The following is a 24,110-nucleotide window of genomic DNA, read 5'->3' on the forward strand; positions in this document are numbered from 1 at the left end:
CACAGCATGCTTGCACACAAACCTGTTTTTCACGTTGTGAGGCACGGTACGCATGCTCGGTGGTGATACACAGAACAATTTAATGAAAACGGAACATATATGCGTACATTTTTTTGTTTGTGAAATGTATATCGGGTTTGGGTATCCATGAAGTTGGACTTATTATTGATGACAACAATCATACGTTCTCTTTCCTCTTTGTAGTGTCCGTATCATTATACCTTCGTCGAATTTCTCTTCCTTGGACCAAGATAGTGCAGATACTGGGAACCGTAATCGGCAACGGAAACCCAACGGGTTGTGTCAGTTCCTGTTCTTCTTACCATTACCATCTTCACTACCTCAGGCTTTGAGGCCTGTTTGGGGGAGAGAAGGAGAGGGGAGAAGGGTCATACAACATACATGGTGATGCGTTGGGGATTTTTTTCGGTGAATCGAAACCTACCATGTATACTTCTTGGGGCATTTATCGGATATAACGTTGACGTCTGCTGCTCAGTAAAGGGTAGGTCAATGTATCCAACACTAATACCCGGTGATTACGTGTTGTTCATTCCATCTTTTGTGCATTTACTTGCAAGGGGACTGACGAAGATGCAGTTGGTGCGGGAGGGAGATATTGTTGTTATGCAAATTTCACCGGAGTTAAGAGTTTGCAAACGGGTCGTTCGAACCACCAGCGATGCTTCGGTCGTGCAATACTGGAACAACTTACAGTTCGCGGTGCCGGCGCTGGTGCTGGGGGGTGAGCCTTCGGAAAACTCAGGAGGAGAGGAAGAAACCGGCGGACATAGTGACAACAGTTCTAGGTCGCACGAATGGGACACATGCCTCGAACGTGCTGGAAACAAGTCAGCGCTTTGGCTCTGGCTCGAGGGTGATAATCCTCTAGAGAGTTTTGACTCACGTCATACCGGCGCCATGCCCGTTGAATGTCTCCGTGGCCGTGTGCTGTTGAAAATATGGCCCTCCCTTACACGTCTTCCTTCAACTGCTCCGAAAGGGGGAGCGGGTGAGGGACCATAAGAATGCTGATATTGGAAACCAGAATTGGGGAACACTTCACTGAGGGCATAATCAAAAGTTTCCGTCTACTGTCACGTGAATGTGGCTTACAGTTTATTCGGTTTCTATCGTGTTGTACTCTTTTGGTCTTCTTTTTCTCCCCTTACTTCTTCTGGAGCTTCAAGGCGGCATTTTGTATCACGTCCACACAGCAGGCGTTCCATGGTTGGGAAGGTTGAAGTAATCCCGAATGAAGATATTGTAGTCGGCGTGAAAAACGAAATTCTGCGCGTGTATCCCTTCTGGAAGGCACTTGTAGAGCTTCGCGCCATGTGTAAGAGAAAACCTGCCCTTGTGTCGTGCAATGTTCGCCTCCTGGACCGTGAGCCCTGTGAGATATTTTCTGGTGTTGATGTTGTGTGGATGCGGTCTGATATCGTTGTTTCCACCAGAAGAACTGGGACGCCCGGCACCGTTGATATACAAGGAGGAGTCCAGTGTGACGAAGAGGTGTTTGGCTTCGGGTCCATGCACTTTGTCCACCGAGACGCTCATATCACCGGCGATGATGGAAGTTACAACCTCCAATCGGTCGTGTTTTTCCAGCGACAGGAGCAAATGCAATGTGTGGCAGGTTATATGTTGCATTTCGCCTTTCTCACGCACGGAATGATGCAACGGTGCGGAGTCCATGAAGATGAAGGAAGCGGCCGTGCGAGCTTTCCCTCTGCCACAACAAAGGTGCTAATTCTTGGAATGGGTGGCAATAGTATGGAATTTGGTCTCCGCCACATCCTGGGAGTAAAGGCCCACATTAGCATCGTGGAAATTGAGCCTGCCGTGGTCCGAACGTGCCGCAGAAATAACCTGCTTGATGACAATCCGAACACGCACATTCATGTTAAAACGGTAGAGGAAGCTCTCCTGGACTGCCCGGATGACTTCAACTTTATTTTTATGGATGTTTTTGAACCCAAGACGGGTAAAATGGTTAACTCACACAAACTCATAGAGAAAGCATTCGCAAAGTTAGCTCCCGAAGGCTTGCTCGTCATGAATGAGCATTGCATACCCACAGCTTCTAAATTAAGAGAGTTGTTTAGACACATCGGTACAAAGTGTTTGCAGTATATCAACGTTAAAGGTTGGAATGAGAGTGTTATAACTGCATCAAAGATGGGAGAGACCAGAAGCGAAGGCACAAAGCTATATAGTAAGGCGCTTGCAGAGAGCGTACTTCACTCATACAACGCTGCTTTCCCGGGGTGGATGCCCACGTACACATGGATCGAGCGAACACGGGGCTACACTATAAAAAACGGAGATGAAAAACTATTCGTGCGACAGTGGGTCACATAAAGGGGTAGATACTGCTAAAACACACCGAACATGAGAAGAAAAACATCACAAACAACCGTGGCTCCACCTCATGACAACAACATTGATAAACGACACTGTAAAGTACACGACATCAGTAGATAACTATATAAAACAAATTCCTTGCTCAATAACATTGTGCAGCGTCTGTTAAACAACCTGTTAGTTGGCAACGGGTGACATGAGCCGTCCGCTTCGCTCGCTGCCTACCGCTCCCCCGCCTGCGTGCGTACATCCTCCTTCCCGTCTTCCCTTTTGTCGTTCCCCCAACCATTCGTAACTCACGTAGAACATACACTTGTTTAAAGCTATCCAAGATGGTCAACTTCACCGTTGATGAGGTCCGTGCCCTCATGGACTACCCCGAACAGATCCGTAATATGTCCGTGATCGCGCACGTCGACCACGGCAAGTCCACTCTGTCCGACTCGCTTGTCGGTGCCGCTGGTATCATTAAGATGGAGGACGCCGGTGACAAACGTATCATGGACACTCGTGCGGACGAAATTGCCCGTGGTATCACAATCAAGTCGACTGCCATCTCGATGCATTACCATGTACCTCCCGAGATTATCAGTGACCTTCCCGATGACCGCCGCGACTTCTTGATCAATCTTATTGACTCACCCGGGCACGTTGATTTCAGTTCCGAGGTTACTGCTGCACTCCGTGTGACCGATGGTGCCCTAGTGGTCGTTGATTGTGTGGAGGGTGTGTGCGTGCAAACGGAAACGGTGCTTCGCCAGGCTCTGACTGAGCGTATTCGCCCCGTAGTCTTCATCAACAAGGTGGATCGTGCTATTCTGGAGCTACAGCTGGATCCCGAAGAGGCATACCAGGGCTTCGTGAAGACACTGCAAAACGTGAACGTTGTGATCGCCACCTACAATGACCCCGTCATGGGTGACGTGCAGGTGTACCCCGAGAAGGGTACAGTCGCCATTGGTTCCGGCCTGCAGGCTTGGGCCTTCTCTGTCACCCGCTTTGCGAAGATGTACGCATCCAAGTTCGGTGTTGATGAGTCCAAGATGTGTGAGCGACTATGGGGTGATAACTTCTTTGACGCGAAGAACAAGAAATGGATCAAGAGTGAGACAAACGCCGCAGGTGAGCGTGTACGTCGCGCGTTCTGCCAGTTCTGCTTGGACCCCATCTACCAGATCTTCGATGCAGTAATGACAGAGAAGGCTGAGAAGGTGGAGAAGATGCTCAAGTCACTCAACATTAACCTGACAACCGAGGAGCGCGAGCAGGTTCCCAAGAAGTTACTGAAATCTATCATGATGAAGTTCCTTCCTGCTGCCGAGACACTGCTGCAGATGATCGTAGCGCACCTGCCTTCACCCAAGAAGGCACAGAGCTACCGTGCTGAGATGCTCTACTCCGGTGAGTCTAACCCAGATGAGAAATACTACATGGGTATCAAGAACTGCGACCCGAATGCACCGCTGATGCTGTACATTAGCAAGATGGTACCGACCGCCGATCGTGGCCGCTTCTTTGCGTTCGGTCGTATCTTCTCTGGTAAGGTTCGATGCGGTCAGAAGGTGCGTATCATGGGTAACAACTACATCCATGGTAAGAAGCAAGATCTGTACGAGGACAAGCCGGTGCAGCGTACGGTGCTGATGATGGGTCGCTACCAGGAGGCCGTGGAGGACATGCCGTGCGGTAACGTTGTTGGTCTCGTGGGAGTGGACAAGTACATTGTGAAGTCTGCCACCATCACTGACGATGGTGAATCCCCGCACCCGCTTCGTGACATGAAATACTCCGTCTCACCTGTCGTCCGTGTTGCTGTGGAGGCCAAGAACCCGTCGGACCTTCCCAAGTTGGTGGAAGGGCTGAAGCGCCTTGCAAAATCCGATCCCCTTGTTGTGTGTTCGATTGAGGAAAGCGGTGAGCACATTGTTGCTGGTGCTGGTGAGCTGCACTTGGAGATTTGCCTCAAGGATCTTCAGGAAGATTTTATGAACGGCGCACCGCTAAAGATCTCAGAACCTGTGGTGTCGTTCCGTGAAACTGTGACGGATGTGTCGTCGATACAATGTCTCTCCAAGTCTGCTAACAAACACAATCGTCTATTCTGCCGCGGCGCGCCGCTGACGGAGGAGCTGTGCGTTGAGATTGAGGATGGCGCAAATGCCGGCTCCGAGGCGGACCCCAAGACTCGTGCCCGCTTCCTTGCGGACAAGTTCGAATGGGATGTGGCTGAGGCGCGTAAGATCTGGTGCTACGGTCCCGACAATCGCGGACCCAACGTGGTTGTGGACGTGACGAAGGGTGTGCAGAACATGATGGAAATGAAAGATTCGTTCGTTGCGGCCTGGCAATGGGCGACACGTGAGGGTGTGCTCTGTGACGAGAACATGCGTGGTGTGAGGATCAACGTGGAGGACGTGACGATGCACGCTGATGCCATCCATCGTGGTGGCGGTCAGATCATCCCCACTGCCCGCCGTGTGTTCTATGCCTGCTGCCTGACTGCTACGCCGCGGTTGATGGAGCCGATGTTCCAGGTTGACATTCAGACTGTGGAGCACGCCATGGGAGGCATCTACGGTGTACTGACACGCCGCCGTGGTGTGATTATCGGCGAGGAGAACCGCCCAGGCACACCCATCTACAACGTTCGTGCATACCTCCCAGTCGCCGAGTCGTTCGGTTTCACCGCTGACCTTCGTGCCGGAACCGGAGGCCAGGCATTCCCGCAGTGTGTGTTTGACCACTGGCAGCAGTACCCTGGTGACCCGCTTGACCCCAAGTCACAGGCAAACACTCTGGTGCTGAGCATTCGCCAACGCAAGGGCCTCAAACCAGACATTCCGGGCCTCGACACCTTCCTGGACAAGCTATAGGCGGTATAATTAGTTTTTGTTTTTACTTGTAACTGCGTCAGTAAAACCTCTTTTTTAATGCGGTGTTGGGGAAAGGGGTTGGTAGTTACTATTTGGGTTTTAAGAAATAAACTAGGATTGTAGTAAACTTAAACATGATCATGAGATAATTGAGAATACTAAGTAAAGTTTCTGATATATATTTTTGATTTGATGTTGTTTGTATTGTCTGTAAATTTTTTTGTACCGTGGTAGGTAAGTACTAAATTCTTGTGTTTCTGTCTTTCACATTTTTTCTTGTAGATTAGACTGGTACTAATTGCTAGTGGAACTGCAGTGAGTGGTGAATGGGTAGCACACCTCATTATTCTAGGGTTGTGGATGCACCAGAGGCTCTTAACGTAGTTACCGGTCGCAGTATATATTACGGTATGCGTCCGTGGCGCTGTGATGATCGTTTTCAGGACTTCATGGGTTCATTTTTGCGTCTTGACTCCCCGGTTAATCAATTTCAGCTTGCGAAGCTGCTGTGGAGGTGTGCTCGCTCTAAAAGCGGTGAGGAGCCGCTTGATGATTACAGGTGGTTGGGGAGGAAGGAGGTTATGTTTTACGTTGAGCGTTATGGTAGCGGCATGATGAGGACGGGTATTTTCGAGAGGTACCCGTACAATCAGAACGAGCTGCAGAGAGTGATGGAGGAGGACGGGCTGAGGATGCGCGTGTGGCGACATCAACGTGAGTTGGAGATGGAGTCCAAACAAGGGAAGGTTGACGATCTCCTTCGCACTAACGTGATGAATACCGTTAAGAAGCCTTGAAGTGCCTGATTCTTCACTACTCGTGTCTATCTTTGTCACTTTGCGTGAAAGGGCTGCAAGGCCATTTTTTTAAGTTTGCTGTCGTTGCTGCTTCTGCTGGTGTCCATTGGGCTGTGACGGCTTTGGACGTAGCGTAGCCATACGCAAAATGCCACAAAAGTTGTATTTGTCCCTGTAGTATCGTTCCCTGTACACTCCCGTTTCCTCACCTTTATTACGACACAGTTTTAGAAATTTGAAATGGAGAGTCAGTGGAACGGTTATGAGGAGAGCACTTTACTTGGTTGTGGCGTGTATCCGTTGCGCCGTACCTCACTGGACACTCCCAACGGTCCTTCGCGACCCATGAGTGAGGTGATAGATCCCATCGAGGGGGAGGGGGAACCACAAGACATAGTTGACGAAGCGCTGTACTTTCTAAAAACACATTTGGTTAGACGCGCGTTTCCCATCAGGGGAGCGGGAGATCGCGTTATCTTATACCTCACGTGGTACCTTCACGAATGCATCAAAAGTTTGGTTGGTCTTAATCGTAATGAGGCTCAGAAGGCAATGCTTAACCGCGCCGTGGAGGGCGTCGTTGCTCCCGTGGATGAAGGGTTCGTGTTCAGCCGCTTTTTTTCACCAGGAGATGACTCTGAGCAAGATAGATGGAAATCGTATGCCACGCAGCTTCGTGTAGAGGCGGGAAGTCGGCTCGTTGAAAAAATCTTCCTGTTTCCTGAGGAAGATGGAACGGGGAACAAATTTTGGATGGCGTTCGCGAAGCGGCCGTTTTTGCTTGGTGGGTAACGTTGGTGGCGCTTGGGTCGCACCACATATCATTCGCGTAGTGGTCTGCGCACATCACTTCTTTATTTCCCCCTTCTCATTCCTCCATGGGCGTATATGTAAGTTCGGCACTTTTTCACTGTTTACTGGCTGTTCACAACCTTTTCGTGAGCAATACCGGAAATTAAGAGAAAAGGAGAATGATGAATGCAAGCTGGAGGGGATGGGTGGTGCTGTCTCTCTTCGTCACGGTTGTGGGTGTTTGTAGTTGGAGGACTGTGAAGGCCTCTTCGGTTGCAGCCGTTTCAGACAGGAGCGTTTTCTACGGAAAAATGAAAGGGAATTGGAGTGTTTTTTGGCTTTCCGGTAACCAGCCGCAGCGTACGGGTTTCGTGTTGGAGGTATCGAGCGAGGAAGTACTGTTACGGCGTGAGGTCTTGCAAAGTGTTTTGTCGAATGCCGTCATGTCAGTCGTCAGTTTCTTCTCTATTTTTACGAACGAGGCGGATCAATCTGTTCAGTGTGTTCCTACTGAGTGGTCACTGACATTACCGGATTCACTGAGGATGAAAATAACGGTCGACGGCCTTCGCCTCTCCAACTGCACCGACGCGAAGTTGATCCCGCTGCTACAGGAACGCGGGGAGACGAAGCTTGGTGGCTTGCTAAGAGAACCGCAACCGTTGCATATCCCTGCTGATGATAGTGGATGCGCAAGGGCACCGTTCAATTTGCAAGGATATTGGATTGAGGGTATGAAAAGTGACAGATTCCTCATAGTGTTTCTGCTCGCTGGGAAAACGAGTAACTGCAGTGCTATTTTTAGGATCAACAGAGCTGAAGGGGAGGACTCCGAGTCGCCGGTTCCATTGGTTATAATGTTAATGGTCTTTGCATTTCTGAAGTTTGGCTACCGTTTCGTCATGAAGGGTGACAGTCACAAGCAACGGAGATCAGCTTCACGCGCGTTCGTGCCGGCTCTTACGGATCAAAGGCGCCGTGAGTTACTACAGCAGAAGGATGAAATCATTCAGAAGATGATGTTGGAGGATGGGAAGCGGTAGCCGACTTGCAATGCGGTTTGCCGTGTCGATGATTGTTGGAGTTGTTGTTAATGACATGTTGTTTTGTGTGGTTCTGTAAGTGTGTGGAACCGTACGTGCGTGTGCATTCGTACGTAGGTGTGACTATATACACGTATATGAGCGGGTGCGTGTATTCGCTCTGTAACATTTTTTGTCAAAGGTGTTCTTGCGTTGCAGGGGATGCTTTTGAGTGCCCTTCTTTACTTTGCATGTATGGATGAAATTGTAATACTGCTAGTGAGTATGCTCGTAAACACGTCTCTTTTGTTACCTATGTGTGAATAGCGCAAGTAGGAGTGGGGTGTGAGATTATATGACTCAGTCAACGATCCCTTTGCAAAGTAACATCAAAATTAGTGATCGACTCGAGGAGAATTCGATTGACTTCTGTCGTTTTGTCGGACCATTTAATCGAGCAGATGAGTACGCTTTTACCGCCCCTCCCTGGTGCCAGAGGGAAGGCAGCGAGAATGTGCCTGGAAGTGGTTTAAGTACTTCTGTGAGCGCAGTGTTTGTCCTGGTGAGCTCCCCCCCGAACTGCGGTCTGGTGGCGCGGTTCTTCTGCACGAAACTCCTTCACTATCTTCTTTGGTGTTATAAGGACGCTGCTTTTTTTCTTGCCGGCCCCTCGCCGCGGGATTTTAACGTCTATCGACATGAAGATGATGCTGCTGCGTGGAGGAAATGCATGGAAACGTGTTTGGCAAAATCGCTCGAGCACGTCGAGTCAGCTCGAAAGCGCGGTACCTTAACGGAACCGGTGGTAATAGTCCTAGCGGACTGCGAGTCACAGGCGGCATACGATACAGTGCACAAAATGCTTGGGAGCATGGAAAACCTTTTCGTGCGCCATATCTGGTTTGGGGATAGTTGGAGGGAAAGCAATCCAGTGGATTGCAGCTATATTAACGTATGTTTAAGGCAACCCGCTTACCGTCTGACTAAGTGCCGTGGAAGTAGCACCTGTGCAAAAATAACGAGTTACCTCAACAGTTGCCTTCCAACGCTCCACCATATTCATCTTCATGAGCCTCTGTCCGGATCCCCCGAGGAGACATTGCGGTCGGGGTGTCCCCTCTTCTTTACACGGCATGGGCAGTCGGAGTACAATTTGGAGGATCGCCTCGGTGGAGACCCGGACATTACGCCTCTGGGTGTGGACGATGCGCTGACGTTGGCGGAGTTTTTTCGCGATCAGGTGGTGCGGAACCCCCGGCTCTTTGCGACAAGAGATTCGATATGGGATGAAACGGAGGGATTTGAGGTTTGGTGTAGCCAGTTGAAGCGTACGAGGCACACAGCGCAACCTTCAGCCGACGTTCTCACGAATGGAAACTTAAAGGCATTTAAAATGCTAAACGAGATTCACGCCGGTGTGTGTGAAGACATGACAGCCAACGAGGTAAAGGAGCAGTACCCGAGTATCCAGTTTTTCCGTCACACAGATAAGGCTGGGTTCCGTTACCCCAACGGCGAATCTTACCACGATCTGAAACGCCGGCTGGTACCTATCCTGTATGACCTTAATGCTACACGCAAAGGAATATTAGTTGTTGCTCACCAAGCCGTGTTGCGAGCGATACTTTCATTCTTTGGAGGCCCGCCGGTAGAGGAGGCGGTTCACAAGCCCTGTGCCCATCGGGCCGTATGGTGTTGTACGTACAACAGGTTGGGGGAGCCACGTTTATCGACCATTACGTTGCGACCCCGCTTGCAGTCATCCACCGAGGCGAGCACCTCCGTCGGGTGAATAAAAGGCGGCAGCAGTCCATTTTTTTTTTCTGCTGCGGCGGATGCCTGCCTCATCACCCGTCTTTCGTATATTCATATCGGTACACGCATATGTATGTGGATGTGTGTGCCTTTGTGTGCTTTCCTTTGAGAGGGAAAGCAAGACAGCACTGTTCTCCTTTCCTTGATTTTTAACACCTTTGATCCCCCTTCTCAGCTGCTTTGTTCCCACATTACACCACTAGTGCTAATTGACCCCCTTTTGTGAAATTGTCCAAAATGCACGCGTGTATACACGTCAGCAGGGCAGATCCTCGCTGGGGTTGCATCTGTATTTTTACCACTACAGATTTTTGCTTGGCGTTTTTTTTCTTTGGTATTGTTTTGTTGCGTTACTGCTCATCTCTTTCGGGGTCTGCGTGGGGGAAGACGACATAGTGCCGATGACTGACCGAAATGGGGAACACGACGTAAGTACACGTGACTGTCAAAGTGATTCTGAGCACTCTGACAGTGAAAAGAGGAAGTACTACATAAGTCAATCTCTGTTTGAATCGCTACAGGCGAAGGGTTTCAGTGAAAACGCAATTAAAAAGTCTATAGTAGCGGGTTGTGTGGATGAAGGTACCTGCACACAGTGGATAACAATGCACGAGGATCATCCCGAGCTCAATACACCTCTGGAGGAGGGGGTGGAGGTTGTGGTAAGGGTGAAAAGGGTGCTGACTGAAGCGGAACGGGAGGCAAAGGTGCAGGAACTTCGCGGGAAAGCACGAGCCAAGATGGAGGAGGAAAAGAGACAGGCCCTGGAGGATGAGCGCAAACGAGTTTCCATGGGCAGAAAGGCTATCGAGGTGAAGGAAGAACTTGATAAGATCCGAAGGGAAGCGGAGCTTGAAGCCGTTCGGAAGCAGAAGCAACAGGACCTCGCCGCCCGCCGCCGGGTCAGGATACAAATTCTCACGGACAAGTTTATTCGCGAGGGTTCCATGCCTGAGGAGGCAAGACGGAAAGCGGAGGAGGAAATTGAAGAAGAGGCACGTAAAAAGCGTGAACAGGCGTTAGCTCAGGTGGACATGGAGCAGCGGCAACATGGCACGTCGCAAACGGGAACTGCCCCTACGGTATGGAACCTTCAGAGCTTGGCGGCACCTCCTCCTGTATCATTGGATGAGGTGTTCACCAACGAGCCTCCCATGGCTGCCTCTTCCCTTCCGGAACTCGCCGCTGCAGTAGCAAATTTTAATGACGCCGTCACGGCACAACAATGCTTAAAGATGCTTCGAACAATTTTAACGAATATTCGTGACAACCCGTTCGACACATCAAAACGGTTGCTAAAAACATCTACGAATGCTTTCTGCACCAAGTTGGCTCCTGTACGGCCGGCTCTCCAATTGCTTCGTGTTTGTGGATTTCGACTCGGTGTTGATTTTGGCGGAAATGAAGTGATCACTGCCACCACAATGGTGGTTCGTGTTGTTAATCGCGCACTCGCAGCGCTATCCAGTTATCCGTGACCGTCTTGGATTGGAACCTCTTTAGTTGCCTTTCATATAGTTTCGTCGAACTCCCGTTTTCTTGATTCTATTTTCACCTCACGTGCGAATGAGGCGCAACCTTGGGGTAACATTAAAAGCGGCACCAGGAAAGAAAGTGAATTTTGAAGACGAAGACAAGGAGGAGGAGGAATCAGATAAAGGGGGAGAGAAGCGCATATTGCAGAAGCACTGAAGGTAAGGACACAAGGTCAGCAGGAAAAGAAAGTTAGGTGAAGAGGAAACTGCTCTCCCTGAGAGCAGGTGAGTGGAAGGTAACAAATCAAAGAAAAGGCGGGCAGCAGGGTTGTTCTGCTTTCCTCCTTTCGTGTTTGTGCTGCGTATATGCGTGTTTCTTTTAAAGTTTTCAAGCGGATGAAGATGTATTTGTTGATATTGTATGAATTTTGCTGTATCGTTTCATTCGTCTTTTTTTCTATGAACTGCCGTAAAAGGGGTGAAAGCGTAACCTTAATGGAGAGCCTACGGACTGCAGCTTCATACGACCAAGTCGTAAAGAAGCGCGCTGGAGATATGAAAAGCAAAGAAACGCCATTTCGTTTCTTCAGTAACTACGTGAAAAAGTGCCTTATTCAGTGTGCACTGGACCATATTAAGGTAACAACGGGAAGGCGCGATGCTATCGTGCTTGACTTGGCCAGCGGAAGGGGCGGTGATCTGGGAAAATGGCTGCATTGCCAAAGTCCTGAGCTCAGTTTTGCGACGGCAAAGTTGCCGCGTGAGCGTCTAACAAAAGCCGCGTATGTGGAGTGTTACGATGTGTCGCCAGAATGTATTGCCGAGGCGGAAAGCCGATACAAAAAAATTGCTCCGGACACCGTGTGTCGTTGCTCATTTACTGTTAAGGATTGCTTTAGTGAGGATTTTCTCCTTCGCGAATTACCCCTTACTCAGCATTTTGGAAAATTTGACATTGTTTCCATCCAGTTCGCGTTTCACTATGCTTGTGATACGCTCGAACGTATTGACATGTTATTGGGAGCAATTGCCAGAGCTTTGGCCCCTGAAGGTGTATTCATTGCAACAACTGTCGATGAAGAAGTTCTGGCGAAGCGTGTTGCGGCGAACCGGATGGAGAGCAAAGGCTTGTTTTCTATCCACTTCGATTCTGAGCCTCAGTTTGAATACGACAGACTAGTGGTCGGAACGAGATATCGTTTCAATCTCGATGGGTTTGTAGACTGTGATGAGTATGTTGTCCCACTCGACTATGTCCGCGATTGTGCGAAACAGCACGGTCTGGAGGAGATGGTGAAGTTCTCCAAACACTTTGGCTCATTCTATGAGACTTATAAGGACGACCCCTCCAAAAATAAGGAGCGCTATTTGGTCGGAGGTGAAATGGAACTGGCCACACTGTACCGCTCGTTGTGCTTCCGGAAAGCCAGCTGAGGAGTACTTATCTCCCCGTTTTCTTCCTGTGGCGGCACTTGCCTACTTAAGGTTGTCAACATTCGGTGGGCGCTCAAATACATACGGGGCCCTCGTGGAACCAACTACGTGCTTAAGAGAGAAGGTTTATCCTCTGTTGTTTTCTTCACCCCCTTCCTTCTTTTCTTCTTTCCTTCTCTGAGGGGACATTATGTAATGGAAGTTCGTCTTCTCTATCTGCTGATTATTGTGTTTCTGTCTTTTCTTCTTCATTACATTCGTTGAAACAAACAGCCGTTTTTCAAGGTCACATTGTGTTCCTTTTTTTTAATATCTATTTTCTATTTCTTTATTACTGTTACATTTCATTTTGTTAGTTACTCTCCCCCTTCGGAAGGGGAATTACGAAGTGGCCTCGATGCCAAAAACAGCGGTGCTCACCGTTAGCGCCGCTGTCGCTGCATCGACCGAAAAAAATGGTTACACGCCGCTTTACGGTATCTTAAATGATCTACTTCTAGAGGCATCAGACAAACCCGTGAAGCCAGTCACCTGTATGCCAGCGAAGGGGAGCTTGAGGACGCGTCAAATGGTGCGGCAGCTGAAAGGGATCAGCTCGCTCGAGGATCTCGCCGCCTTTGAGGAAGAGTTGCGGGGGGTTGTCACCTGCCAGGAATCACGATGCCGAGTAAAGATGCAAAAGGCATTCCTCACTGGACAATACATTGCAGAGGAATACTCTTTACTGTGTGAGGAAGAGGAGCAGTGCCGCAACTTGCTCTGGCTTGCCTCCGTTTCAGAAGTCGGAAAGAGGGCAGCGTTCTTCAAAGTTGTGTGGGATGAGATGTATAGCAGATATTTAGCTTATAACGTATTTGCTCGTGAGCGAATTGAAAATCTGTACGGACATTTTCTTGGGAAGATGGCAGCGGTAGAAGCCGATCGACGCAGAGAGCTAATCGAGTTGGAAGGAATGTGCCGCAAGGAGGTTACCAGGAGGCGCTTCCTCGAAGCGAGTCGACACATCGGCATGGAGCTTCTATTCCAACAATCGTATCGTGTCTCTTTCTGGGCTCGCTGTCGTTCCGACAACTTTAAACGTGATATTGTGTTACTTGATGCTGAGGAGGAGCGTGAGCGGTGCTCTTTGGAGCGACTGAGCCTCCAGAATCTTGCAATATTGGCCAATGAACTAGAAAACAGCGCCTCACGGCTCATGGTGACTTCAGTTATGCGTGCATCCTTGATTAGACGAAAGCTCGTTGATGACGAACGAATGAGAGAAGTCGCACGTCTTCTGCTTAATGTACCCATCAGGGAAATGGACCTTCGTGCCGTTCTTGAGAGGTACGAAATGGAGAAGCGTCAGGAAATACGTGTGGGGTTCTACCTTGGGTGGCGGGAATTGCTCAATCAAGCGCTAAAACCAGGTGATGCTGCCGACATTGTGTACAGGCTTGAGTGGTACGAGCGAATGTGTGTGTTTGACCAGTGGAGACACGGCTTCCACGCAATTGGGGAGTGCCACAACCGTGAGAAGAGACAAATAGAAAAGTTTGAAGCTGAGCACGACGAGTTCTATTACGATGTAGTTCACAAACTTAGAGAACTTTGGGCAGAGGAAAGTGTGGAGTACACCCAGCTTAAAAATATGTATCACAATTTTGTTTGGTCTAAACGGATGATGGAAAGCGCGATGATCGTTGAATCTGAGGAGGAATGCTGCCGGAAGCGGCTTATCGAGGCTGAGATAGAGGAAGCGATGAATTTGATGATGTTCTCTCATCTTCAGCTATGTGAATTAACCGCAGCAGGAAGGGCAGCTGCGATTATGGAGGTAGAAGCAAGCTGTTGGGAGTCGATGGTTAGAAGCAGTTATGCAACTTTGGGAACGCAGCTCTGCGAGAAACTCTTGAACGATGAAGAAAATGAACGAATTGCGATTATTTCTGAAGCTCGCAGCGCTTGGTCGGTCATTGTTCTTCAGGAAGCTGCGCCGTCTAGCAGTCCTGTCGACGATGAACCGGTGCAGCCAGTGTATGCTGGGCCCGACCCCAAATTAGTGGAAGAATGGTACCGGAGACAATATTCGGACCAGTGGGCATTGCTGGAAAGGGAGAAATGTAGACGCAAGGAGGTTGTTGTAAGTGAGTCCTACGGTCGACGATGGGTATATGCGAACATACTTAGCGATGTGGAACAGTGGAACCGCATGGACATAGCAGTGGAGTTCCAGCGGGGGCTTTGTGGTATTGCGCTTGAGAAGTTGGTGGATGTGGAACAATTCGTGCGGTTAGACTTAGGCACGGGAGCTCAGCAACGGTGGAAATTCCTAACAAAGAGCTTCAGGTACAGCCGTCCCTATCTTTTGTCCTGTGAGGTGGATGAGCTTGACGGGCGTTTGAGCATTATAACCGAAGCAGAAACAACTATTGGTGCCCTGTTCATCTCACGCGGGGGATACCGGCCCGTAAAATACTGCTCAGAAGAGCTCTGGTCGACTCGATCTATTACACAATATATGTCGTTAGAAGAGCTCCTTCAGCGTCTTTCCGATGAACTTGTTCACACAGTGGAACCCGAGGGAAGGAGAAAAACTGCGGCGTGCGAAACGAATGAAAGGTTACTGTTGATGTTAATGAGGGAAGAGAGCGTGTGCCGTTGCCATATCCACAAGTGTGTTGAAGATTCTTACGAGGCTTTGCGCCGTCTGTTTGATCGAATAATATCACGAGAGGATGAGTGGCAGCAACGAAGCGCACACAAGGAACCGGAGGTAGAGCGCACGGGAGTAGAAGCTCTTATGGATTACTTCCGCCGTCAGGAGGAATCATTTGTCACTAAGCGTGAAGCCCAACGGCAACGAAGTCGTCAGCTCTTTGGTTCACTCTTCAAGGAGTTTTATTGGGGACGAGACGCCATTATTGTTGAGGAACTTGTCGGGCGAGATGTGCTCCGCAACTTTGTTCACCAGCGGAGCCTTTCGCCGCCTGTGCTTATCCGGGAGGCTGCTACGCAGGTGATAGTGCGACTCTACAACGTTGCGCTCGTAACTAATGACCTCGCTGGGTCACTCAACGTCGCCATGTACGGTAGTGAGGAAGAGAAAGGAGTCACTTGCAGGTTGTCCGAGACACAAACACTCTTTTCGGCGGGCGCTTTCTTCCGTATCTGTTTCCCGGAAACTCAGTTAGAGTGGAGCACACCCCTAACAAACGAGAGCAAAGTCTTATTTTTCCGGATTGGCGCCGATGGGAGTGACGATGTGGTTGCCACCGCTTCGCTGCTCTTAAGGGCGGAGGCGATGCGGCGGAACAACACCACTTCTGTTCATTCAATTCCTTTAGACCAGCAAAATGGCAAGATGAATGTTATTGTCTATATCATGTAGAATGTAGTAGATTACGTGTCACAGATACCGTGCATCAAATATTATTATTATTTTTTTACCTCTCTGTACATTTGGTGCTTCTAATTCATGTTCAACATGTGCATTTCACGAACGTTTCCACAGTGCGCCGTTTGACCGTCGAAAACATCTTGTTGCTTTTATTTTGCTCTTCTCTTTCGATCTTGCGGTGACTTCCATGCCACTGCAAGTAGCTTTTCATATGGAAGGTACAGGAGAGAGCCGGATCCCACCCCCTTTACACTTGGCTGACGTTGTGTTACGTGACGTTTGCGAAGATTTCGTAATTGACGACTGCGCGCGTGAGGTTTTCAATCGCTTTGCACAGTTCCTTCTTCAACATGGAGACGAATGGACCGAAGAGGTCGCGGGTCCGGGACCAATTAAACAGTCTTAAGCATTTCCAACAGCACTCACGCCTTCACTTCATTGGTCAATGGAAGACGAAGGCACATGATTTGTTTAAGGAGTGGTTCGCGGAGAATCCTGCTTGGAATCACGGCGTCCTTGATCGCCAAGCAATCTTTGCGCATTTGGATATGGATGCCTTCTTCTGCAGCGTAGTATTGGCGAGGGAGGAGAATGCTCATCTCCGTGATAAGCCGGTTTGCGTTGCAGCCGGGCGAGGAAACAGTGACATTTCCTCTTGTAACTACGTTGCGAGGTCTTTCGGCGTTCGTGCAGGCATGTACGTCAACGCTGCGAGGGTTCTTTGCCCCGACTTGCGTGTTCTGAGTTATGACCTCGAGCGGAGTGGAGAGGTGGCGATGTGTCTTTACCGCATGATCTTCGAGCTCTGCCCTGCTCACCTGACCATGTCCGTTGAGGTCTACAGTGTTGACGAGGTGATGATCGCGTTCGACACTGATAGCTATGAGGCGGTGGAAGACTACTGTAACGAAGTCCGTCGTGAGCTGGAAGCTGCCACGAAGTGTACGGTGTCTTGTGGGATCGGGCCTAATGTGATGCTTGCCCGAATCGCAACGCAATCTGCAAAGCCGGATGGAACGTTCATTGTCCGCCCTGAGGACGTGACGGCAATCGTTTCGCAGTTGCCTTTTTCGGAGATACATGGAGCGGGGAGTTCAACTATTGCTAAGTTGGTGCCTCTACTGGGTGATTATCTCGGGGATATGGAAGGCGTAGGTGAGGAAAACATTTTGTGTCAGCACGTTCAGAAGTTGACGAAGCAGCAACTGCAGCGTGTCCTCGGGCAAAAGACGGGAGAAAACTTCTATAACTTGTGCCGGGGTAATGATGTGCGTCTGGTGACCCGTACTGGCGACGAGGAAAATCAAAGACTAATGGGAAAGAGGACACGTGCAAGTATTGGTTGCTCAATGAATTATGCCGTTCGACCTAAAACTGTTGAAGATGTATGGAGCATCGCCAGGCAGTTGCTGGATGTAGTATGTGCCAAGATGGGGCGTGGTCCGTACTGCTGTTCCGGGCTAAGAGTTACCATATTGGAGCGGCACCCGCTGCACCCGAAGGAGACCCTAAAGTATATGGGAAGGGGAAAATGCCTTGAGTTCCATATTCCCGTCAACTTCAGCTCCGTGCTGAAGTCTTGTGATATGGAAATAATGCTTGCTTGTGTAGAGCGCGCACTTGGGCCTCTCCTTGTCCTTGGCCGTACAATGCGTGACGAGGAAAGGGTGGAGGAACTTGGCTTACAAGAAAGTACAAAGTCAGGGATTATTTGGACCGTTGGTGTTGACACCATTACAGACATTGTTATTGAGGATATCCGTGGAATGTCCATACAAGCCACGGCCGTCCGTCTGGAGCACGATGGGAAAGATACTCCGAAGCATACAACCGGCGTGCAACTGTCGCTTGCCGATGCCTTTTCGAAAAGGGCGTCAAACCAGAAGGGGTCACTTGTAAATGGAGGGAAGCCAGCGAAGAGGCCCCCATCATCTTCTGGGGACTCAATAGACTTCCTCGCATTGGATGATTTGATGAACCACAATGTGGACGATTCATTCGTCTCCGAGTGGAAGAAACTCGCCGTCCAAGCCGGTAAACAGGTTGACTACACAACACTGAAAGCCCTTATCCGCATCGCGGCTTTGAGGTGTGCCGAAAGCCCCAAACCTTCTGGGGAGATGAAAGAGTTGTTTCGTACATTAGTTTCTTTTGCACAAGGTTTATTGCCTCACCCTGTTGCTTTTACATAGGTTAGAAATAAATTTACTCTCGAAACATGTTCATCCACCCGGTCCATCATTGGTCTGCTTTATTTTCCCCATGTGCGCTCCCCGCGTCTAGTTATACCAGAAACCTCAGATTGTGTGAGTGTGGTGTATTTGTATACCTTTCCATCTTTGTATTCTTTGATGTTTTCCCCTATTTTTTTTTTTGCGCCGTGCATTTTTAACCACTCGATGCTGTCAAATCGCTGAGACATTGTGGATGGATTGCCACTTCCGTCAACAGCTTGAGTGCGCGGCACAGTGCATCAAGGAAGGGCGCCATAACGATGCCGAGAGTATTGTCCGAGTTTTGCAATCCATTGATAATGTGCAAGCGGCTGAGTGTGTTGTTACTGTCCTTATTGATAGTGCAGGTGCTGGTGTTAGCGACGACATGATATATGTGCATTTCACTTCCCTTAGGTTGTTGAGGGTGTACTTGACGCGCTGTGGGTTGACCGTAAGCAAGCGTGGAAAAGGGTTAGTTGATTCGCTGACAGCATATGCAAAAGTTATAGGTGACAGGCTTCTTAGCCCTCCATGGCGTCCCGTGTTGTCAGAGACGGCGCTGGACGTGGCGGTTATTTTGAAACTTGGCTGTGCAAACGCAGAGGGTGCTTTTGACGCAACAGCGTGCGAGAAGATGGTATCTGAAATGCTGGATCAGCTGAGCAACTGCGAGTCGGAGCTCCTCGTTATGCTTAATGGGTCCGTGGTTATACACCTGATCGAAGAGTTTGGTCTCTACCGTCCTCCTTCTCGGGGTCGCGGTATGTCGCTCAAGTTCCACCGTGAGTGCCGCTCCGCATTCGAGTGCGATGGCTTGGTCCGCTTCCTCAATGTGCTCCTCTGCGCTGCCTCTAGCGGGTCAGTCTTAAGCCATCGTGTCCTCCAGACGATCATGGCAGGCCTTAACACCGCCCTTTCGTGGTCTCACCACATTTTCTTCGAAGAAGACATACCGGAGGGTGATCCGTGTAGCCAACCCCTGAGGGTTTCCGGCGCTTTGTGGCATGAGTTACTTGTGGCAGGCGTCCCTATGCAAGGTGCTAGGAGGAGAGGTATCGAGGAGATGCTGCAGGCATGGTACTTGGAGGGGCGTATCTGCGATGTGCCGTTCGAACAGAGACCTGTTGTAGAGCTGATACGCGAGTTTTGCAACATTGTAGTGGATGCATGGGACCTGAATGACCGGTTAAGGTATGGAAGGAAGTTTCTCCTACTCGTCACCGCCGTGGCGAGAGATCTTCTAGCTAGAGTCGAACAAGATGAAGAAGCGAGCACCGCGTTATCTTTGATTCTCTCTGGTAGCAGCAGCATTTTGGAGAACCTTTCAGACATTTTCAGCCTCTCAGAAATAATGGAACCTTTCCTCTCTGAATTGTCTTTTATCGCCAACCGCCTAATTGAACTTGACAGACGCTACCCAGACAACGACGGAATTATGGCCGCGCTGGATGAGGTACTCAGCTGTCTTTTCAGGACAACACAAATGACGTCGAGTGCCGAGGCTTCTGTAGCTGCAATGGCTCTCAGCGTGTTTGACGCATTCCTCTCTTCGAAGCTGACATATGCCCATTCGTCCGACGACCAGGAACACTTCACCGAAGCTTTTACAACGTCCCACATCACACTCGTCGCTCACATGGGCCGGCAGGATCCGGAGAAAACCACAGTGCTTCTCTGCAGTGCTTTGGACCACCTTCAGAGGTGGCGCGCCGGTTTGGGGAGTCGTGTGGGATCGGAGTGGGAGCAGGTGCAAGAAAGTATGTGGGTGGTCCTAAAACTCACCGCGGCGTTCATTGCTGACCCCTGTGATGGGGAACACATTTCAACACCCGTTTGCTTCGTACCGTATCCTTTGTCTGCTTCGCATCCGGCGCTGAGACTTACAACTTCGGCCATGAACGCATTCCAGGATTTACAACAAAACGTGTCATTAGCAAGTCCCGCTGTGATGTCTGCCTTATTGGATGTGCTGGGGAACTTCATAACCGTTTACATGCATGATCCCTTGGGTGATAATTTGGCGCTGGCTAGTGCGTGTGTTACGATCATCCGATGTGCTCTCTATTCACTGCGCGTTTTTGCACATGATGAGGATGTTGGACTAGCTAGCTGCAAGGTACTCGATGCCAGTACGCGTAGTGTAAGTATAATTGCCGCTCTTCAAGAATCCCCCGAGGTCTTGCGAGAGGCCGAAGAAATGGTTCATAACAACCAACAAGTGCAAGGAACGGCGAGGGGATGCATCGCGGCTTTCTGCATCGCGTGTCTTCCACTAGATGCAACACCGACAGATCTCCTGCGTATTCTTTGCAATTTTGACACACAAGTCACCGACTTTACCTCTGTGGATGTTGACATGTGTTTGGAGCGTTGCGGGTCGTTGGGTGGTTTCCTCAGCTCACTAAAGGACGGCGATAGACTTGTTTCCTGCCTTGAAATTATAATGGGGATCTGCAACCGTGTTCTGTCAGTGAGCGCCACCAGGTTTTACGAGAAGGAGCTCGCCGTTCGCAGCATCAAGATGGTATCACAACTATTTTTGACATACTCACCACTGCTAATGGACGAGCCGTTGCTGTGGTTGATGGAAAAAGTGACCGCAACGCTACATGCTGCCATGAAGGTGCTGCGTGAGGACCCAACCTGGTGCTCGGAGAATGCGGAAGAAGAGAAGCAAAGCATGCTTAAGCTCATGTCTTCCCTCCTCCGTGACGTTGCGCAGTGGTCTATGATGGAGTCAAGCCTTCCACCTGACGTAACTCATTCATTAGGTTTGTGTGTCGTGTCAGCACTGGCAACGTTTCTTAGTTTCTTTGATGAACGCTGCCTGAAACTGCCCGAGTTAAAGGGATCAGTTCTCCAGGCTTTTCAACTCTGTGCGGATGCATTCACAGCAGAGTTTGTGTCCTCTCCGGATTTTCAAGCGTTCCTGATAGTACTCATGTTCACACTGAACTCGGATGCTATTGACGTTCAGCGTATCGGAACAAGTGTCGCAGAGACTGTCGTTACATTCCTCCACCGCACGGGAGCGGATAATAGTGAGCTGTTTTCTTCTCTGCTTTCGGCTCTCACGAAGAGTTTTCTCTCTGGTAAGCTCTCAATGGCACTGTCTCCTCAGGTCGCACGGTGCCTGGTCGCTCTCTGCGGTTGCCTCCCTTTGGACTACATGGAAGAAATAATACAAACAACAACATCAACACTGTCGGGTTCAAATCCACACGCTGCAGCAATACTCCGTCGCATGCTCACCACGGCGCAGCAGTGCTCAGTGTTTAATGACCGGCAGAGGATTATCTCTCTACGTAGTCTCTCAGAAATAATTTCGGAAAGCCTTTGTGGAATAAGGGGCATTCTTCTCGTTTAAAAAAAGGAAAGAAAAGATCCTCACAAAAGCCCGAAGGAAGAAGAAAAAAAGAAAAAAGACAACCAAACCATGGATTGTGCCGTTATGCGTTCGCTATGTCTGGTGTTGTGAGGAGGGGGGAAAAACGAAAAGTGCGGACAAGTAAGCACCTTTTCAGTGTGGCTGAAATGAGAAGAAAAGGCGGTCTAACGCATTTGAAAGCCACAAGAATCAAGACAAAAGATTATTATGGACTGAAGAATGGTGAAAAAAAAATACTGTGTTTCTTTTCCTTTCCTTTCACCTCGTAGATCTCCAGTGCGATAGTGGGGATGCTTTGTAGCCAACCCATAGTTGGATTCTTTTGATGTCGGTACTGAGCTTCTATTTTGCTTTTTTTTTCTTCATATGTGTCACATAGTTGTTACCCTTGGGTGTGGAAGTAGGGGGGGGGAAGTGATACAGGGAAGCAATAGCTGCTTTCCTCAGATGGCGCTTCAGCAAACGGCGTATAGTGCATGCTCCCGCAGGGTGCACTGTGTAAGTAAGACGTACTTGAACGATCCATTCGCCTCCTGTTTCGTCATGGATTCTACAGTGATGAACAGTCCCCTTATGAATCGTGGCACTTGGCTCCGAACAGAGGCAATAGAGCGCAGTTTGCTTCATTTTGCCAGGGGACAATGCGGTGAGGTTGGTTTGCAAGTGATCAGCTTTGGGAGCGGCATGGACACTCTATATTTCCGCTTGAAGAAGGATCAACCAGACATACATATCGCCAAATATATTGAGTTAGACTTCCCTGATCTGGTTGCGAGGAAACGCCGCGTCATCGACGACACAGAAGCCCTTACTCGTTACACGGGCCCCGAGTACGAGCTGGTTGCGTGCGACCTAAGAAAAACGGATGAGATGCGTGAGCTGCTTAAAAAGAGCGCTCTCAACAATGCTCCCACGGTGATACTGGCTGAGATGATCTTTGTGTACTTAGAAGAACGTGTATCCTCCACCCTTCTTACACTAACACTGAGTGATGTACTGGATAAGGACACATCAGCCTTGTTGATAGCTTACGATGCTATTCGACCAGATGACCGTTTTGGTGAGGTTATGGTGAATAATCTAAAGGCCATGGGGGTTATGCTCCGTGGCATCCACGAATTGCCCACTGTGGAGGCACATGCGGAGCGCTGTAGAAAGGTTGGACTCCCACACGTCATTTCCAAATCCATGAAACAACTTTACTTAGAAGTACCACAGAGTACTCAGAAGTGGCTGTGTAAGCTGGAAATAGTCGATGACTGGGATGAATGGTGTATCATGCTTGACCACTACTGCTTTGTCTTGGCGTCGAACAAACCCGATGCCGTTCCCACGTCGTTGTGGACGTGAGATAACCTCCCCTTGTACCTGATTGATCATCATTATATATATGTGATGTGCGCGTCGGCTGCAGCCATTGACCCTTTATACATATCCCTGTCGTGTGTTGCCTTGCCACATGTCACTGTGCTTGTCAGTGGGGGGTATTTAGACACATGATTGTTGATTCACCTCCCACTTGTAGTACGGGTTGCGGTTACTAAAATTACTTTTTCTCGTTGCATATCTTCCAACCCTCCCCCCAATGGAACAACCATGTCACCGTGAAGGAGACATCACTAAGTCTTTTTTTTAAAAAAAAGGAAGGAAGAAGAGCATAAGGTAATATGTCTGTAGCTGACTTAAAGGCAAAGGGAAATGAGGCCTTCACAGCGAAGAGATATGAAGAGGCAATTGAATGGTACACGAAGGCTATCAACGTCGATCCCCAATCCGAGGGTGCAGCAGCGTTGTACTCTAACAGGGCAGCGTGCTGGAATGCCTTAGCAAAGTACAAGGAGGCCCTGGAGGATGCGGAGGGCTGCATTTCCGTTAAACCGCAGTGGTTTAAGGGGTACTTCAGGAAGGGAGCAGCGCTCCAAGCGATGGGTAACTATGACGAGGCGCAGAAGGCTCTTCAGCAGTCTTTAAAAACGGATCCCAACAACGAAGAACTGATGGCGAGGTTGCAGGAAATCAACAACATATTGAAGGAGCGCAACGAAAAGGCTTCTCCTGCGTCTTGCCGAACACCTGAAGAGGCTAAAGTTATCGGTAACTCCCTATTCGGTGCTGGCAAGTACGAGCGCGCCGCACTCTTTTATTCACGAGCCATTGAACTGTCAACCGGAGGTGGTGCCGAAGTTGCTAATTACTACGCGAACCGTGCGGCTTGTAATCAACAAACACACAGTTACCAACTTGTCATTGATGACTGCAACGCGGCGCTTTCCATCGAGCCGGCTCACGTAAAGGCGCTTCTTCGTCGCGCAATTGCGTACGAGGGGTTGGAGAAGTGGAAGAAGGCGCTGGAGGACTATAACCAGGTTAATCGACTGGCCCCGGGTAATCAATCCGTCTCTCAGGGAGTTCTGCGATGCCAACGGGCTGTTAGGGGTTAAATGCATGGCATGGAAGACTCATGGTCCCGTAGGCGGTGCGTACGCCACTCTCCGCTTCCCTAACATTGGGTCTATGGCGCACACCACTGCAAGCCAGCGGAGGGGGGGGGG

The 24,110-nt window shown here is 49.6% G+C and overlaps 12 protein-coding genes and 2 pseudogenes across 14 annotated transcripts; all 14 read left to right on the top strand.

The window, feature by feature from the left end:
• The first annotated feature begins 402 nt into the window (after window positions 1-402).
• TEOVI_000738600:pseudogene lies at window positions 403-1,026 on the top strand (annotated as a pseudogene). Its single transcript has one exon. A coding segment is annotated over exon 1 (624 nt).
• Window positions 1,027-1,227: 201 nt separating this feature from the next.
• TEOVI_000738700 (uncharacterized protein) lies at window positions 1,228-2,364 on the top strand (the record flags this gene model as incomplete). Its single annotated transcript, XM_067222620.1, has 1 exon — window positions 1,228-2,364. The coding sequence occupies one exon, from the start codon at window positions 1,228-1,230 to the stop codon at window positions 2,362-2,364; it is 1,137 nt and encodes a 378-aa protein (XP_067078721.1).
• A 335-nt stretch (window positions 2,365-2,699) lies between these two features.
• On the top strand, window positions 2,700-5,240 carry TEOVI_000738800 (elongation factor 2; the record flags this gene model as incomplete). The annotated part of the gene is made up of 1 exon (XM_067222621.1): window positions 2,700-5,240. The coding sequence occupies one exon, from the start codon at window positions 2,700-2,702 to the stop codon at window positions 5,238-5,240; it is 2,541 nt and encodes an 846-aa protein (XP_067078722.1).
• A 326-nt stretch (window positions 5,241-5,566) lies between these two features.
• TEOVI_000738900 (uncharacterized protein) lies at window positions 5,567-6,037 on the top strand (the record flags this gene model as incomplete). Its single annotated transcript, XM_067222622.1, has 1 exon — window positions 5,567-6,037. One exon carries the CDS (start codon window positions 5,567-5,569, stop codon window positions 6,035-6,037), a length of 471 nt encoding a protein of 156 aa, XP_067078723.1.
• A 240-nt stretch (window positions 6,038-6,277) lies between these two features.
• Window positions 6,278-6,829, top strand: TEOVI_000739000 (ARP2/3 complex subunit, putative; the record flags this gene model as incomplete). The annotated part of the gene is made up of 1 exon (XM_067222623.1): window positions 6,278-6,829. The coding sequence occupies one exon, from the start codon at window positions 6,278-6,280 to the stop codon at window positions 6,827-6,829; it is 552 nt and encodes a 183-aa protein (XP_067078724.1).
• Window positions 6,830-7,008: 179 nt separating this feature from the next.
• TEOVI_000739100 (uncharacterized protein) lies at window positions 7,009-7,872 on the top strand (the record flags this gene model as incomplete). Its single annotated transcript, XM_067222624.1, has 1 exon — window positions 7,009-7,872. The coding sequence occupies one exon, from the start codon at window positions 7,009-7,011 to the stop codon at window positions 7,870-7,872; it is 864 nt and encodes a 287-aa protein (XP_067078725.1).
• Window positions 7,873-8,206: 334 nt separating this feature from the next.
• Window positions 8,207-9,643, top strand: TEOVI_000739200 (6-phosphofructo-2-kinase/fructose-2,6-bisphosphatas, putative; the record flags this gene model as incomplete). Its single annotated transcript, XM_067222625.1, has 1 exon — window positions 8,207-9,643. The coding sequence occupies one exon, from the start codon at window positions 8,207-8,209 to the stop codon at window positions 9,641-9,643; it is 1,437 nt and encodes a 478-aa protein (XP_067078726.1).
• A 424-nt stretch (window positions 9,644-10,067) lies between these two features.
• Window positions 10,068-11,144, top strand: TEOVI_000739300 (PUB domain containing protein, putative; the record flags this gene model as incomplete). Its single annotated transcript, XM_067222626.1, has 1 exon — window positions 10,068-11,144. One exon carries the CDS (start codon window positions 10,068-10,070, stop codon window positions 11,142-11,144), a length of 1,077 nt encoding a protein of 358 aa, XP_067078727.1.
• Window positions 11,145-11,600: 456 nt separating this feature from the next.
• Window positions 11,601-12,575, top strand: TEOVI_000739400:pseudogene (annotated as a pseudogene). Its single transcript has one exon. A coding segment is annotated over exon 1 (975 nt).
• Window positions 12,576-12,972: 397 nt separating this feature from the next.
• On the top strand, window positions 12,973-15,945 carry TEOVI_000739500 (uncharacterized protein; the record flags this gene model as incomplete). Its single annotated transcript, XM_067222627.1, has 1 exon — window positions 12,973-15,945. The coding sequence occupies one exon, from the start codon at window positions 12,973-12,975 to the stop codon at window positions 15,943-15,945; it is 2,973 nt and encodes a 990-aa protein (XP_067078728.1).
• A 359-nt stretch (window positions 15,946-16,304) lies between these two features.
• On the top strand, window positions 16,305-18,146 carry TEOVI_000739600 (DNA damage repair protein, putative; the record flags this gene model as incomplete). Its single annotated transcript, XM_067222628.1, has 1 exon — window positions 16,305-18,146. One exon carries the CDS (start codon window positions 16,305-16,307, stop codon window positions 18,144-18,146), a length of 1,842 nt encoding a protein of 613 aa, XP_067078729.1.
• Window positions 18,147-18,381: 235 nt separating this feature from the next.
• Window positions 18,382-21,537, top strand: TEOVI_000739700 (uncharacterized protein; the record flags this gene model as incomplete). Its single annotated transcript, XM_067222629.1, has 1 exon — window positions 18,382-21,537. One exon carries the CDS (start codon window positions 18,382-18,384, stop codon window positions 21,535-21,537), a length of 3,156 nt encoding a protein of 1,051 aa, XP_067078730.1.
• Window positions 21,538-21,924: 387 nt separating this feature from the next.
• TEOVI_000739800 (leucine carboxyl methyltransferase, putative) lies at window positions 21,925-22,908 on the top strand (the record flags this gene model as incomplete). The annotated part of the gene is made up of 1 exon (XM_067222630.1): window positions 21,925-22,908. One exon carries the CDS (start codon window positions 21,925-21,927, stop codon window positions 22,906-22,908), a length of 984 nt encoding a protein of 327 aa, XP_067078731.1.
• Window positions 22,909-23,225: 317 nt separating this feature from the next.
• TEOVI_000739900 (stress-inducible protein STI1-like, putative) lies at window positions 23,226-23,999 on the top strand (the record flags this gene model as incomplete). The annotated part of the gene is made up of 1 exon (XM_067222631.1): window positions 23,226-23,999. The coding sequence occupies one exon, from the start codon at window positions 23,226-23,228 to the stop codon at window positions 23,997-23,999; it is 774 nt and encodes a 257-aa protein (XP_067078732.1).
• Between the last annotated feature and the right edge of the window lie 111 nt (window positions 24,000-24,110).

This window comes from Trypanosoma equiperdum (assembly GCF_001457755.1).
Source record: "Trypanosoma equiperdum strain OVI genome assembly, contig: ctg_1666, whole genome shotgun sequence".
Lineage (NCBI taxonomy): Eukaryota > Euglenozoa > Kinetoplastea > Trypanosomatida > Trypanosomatidae > Trypanosoma > Trypanosoma equiperdum.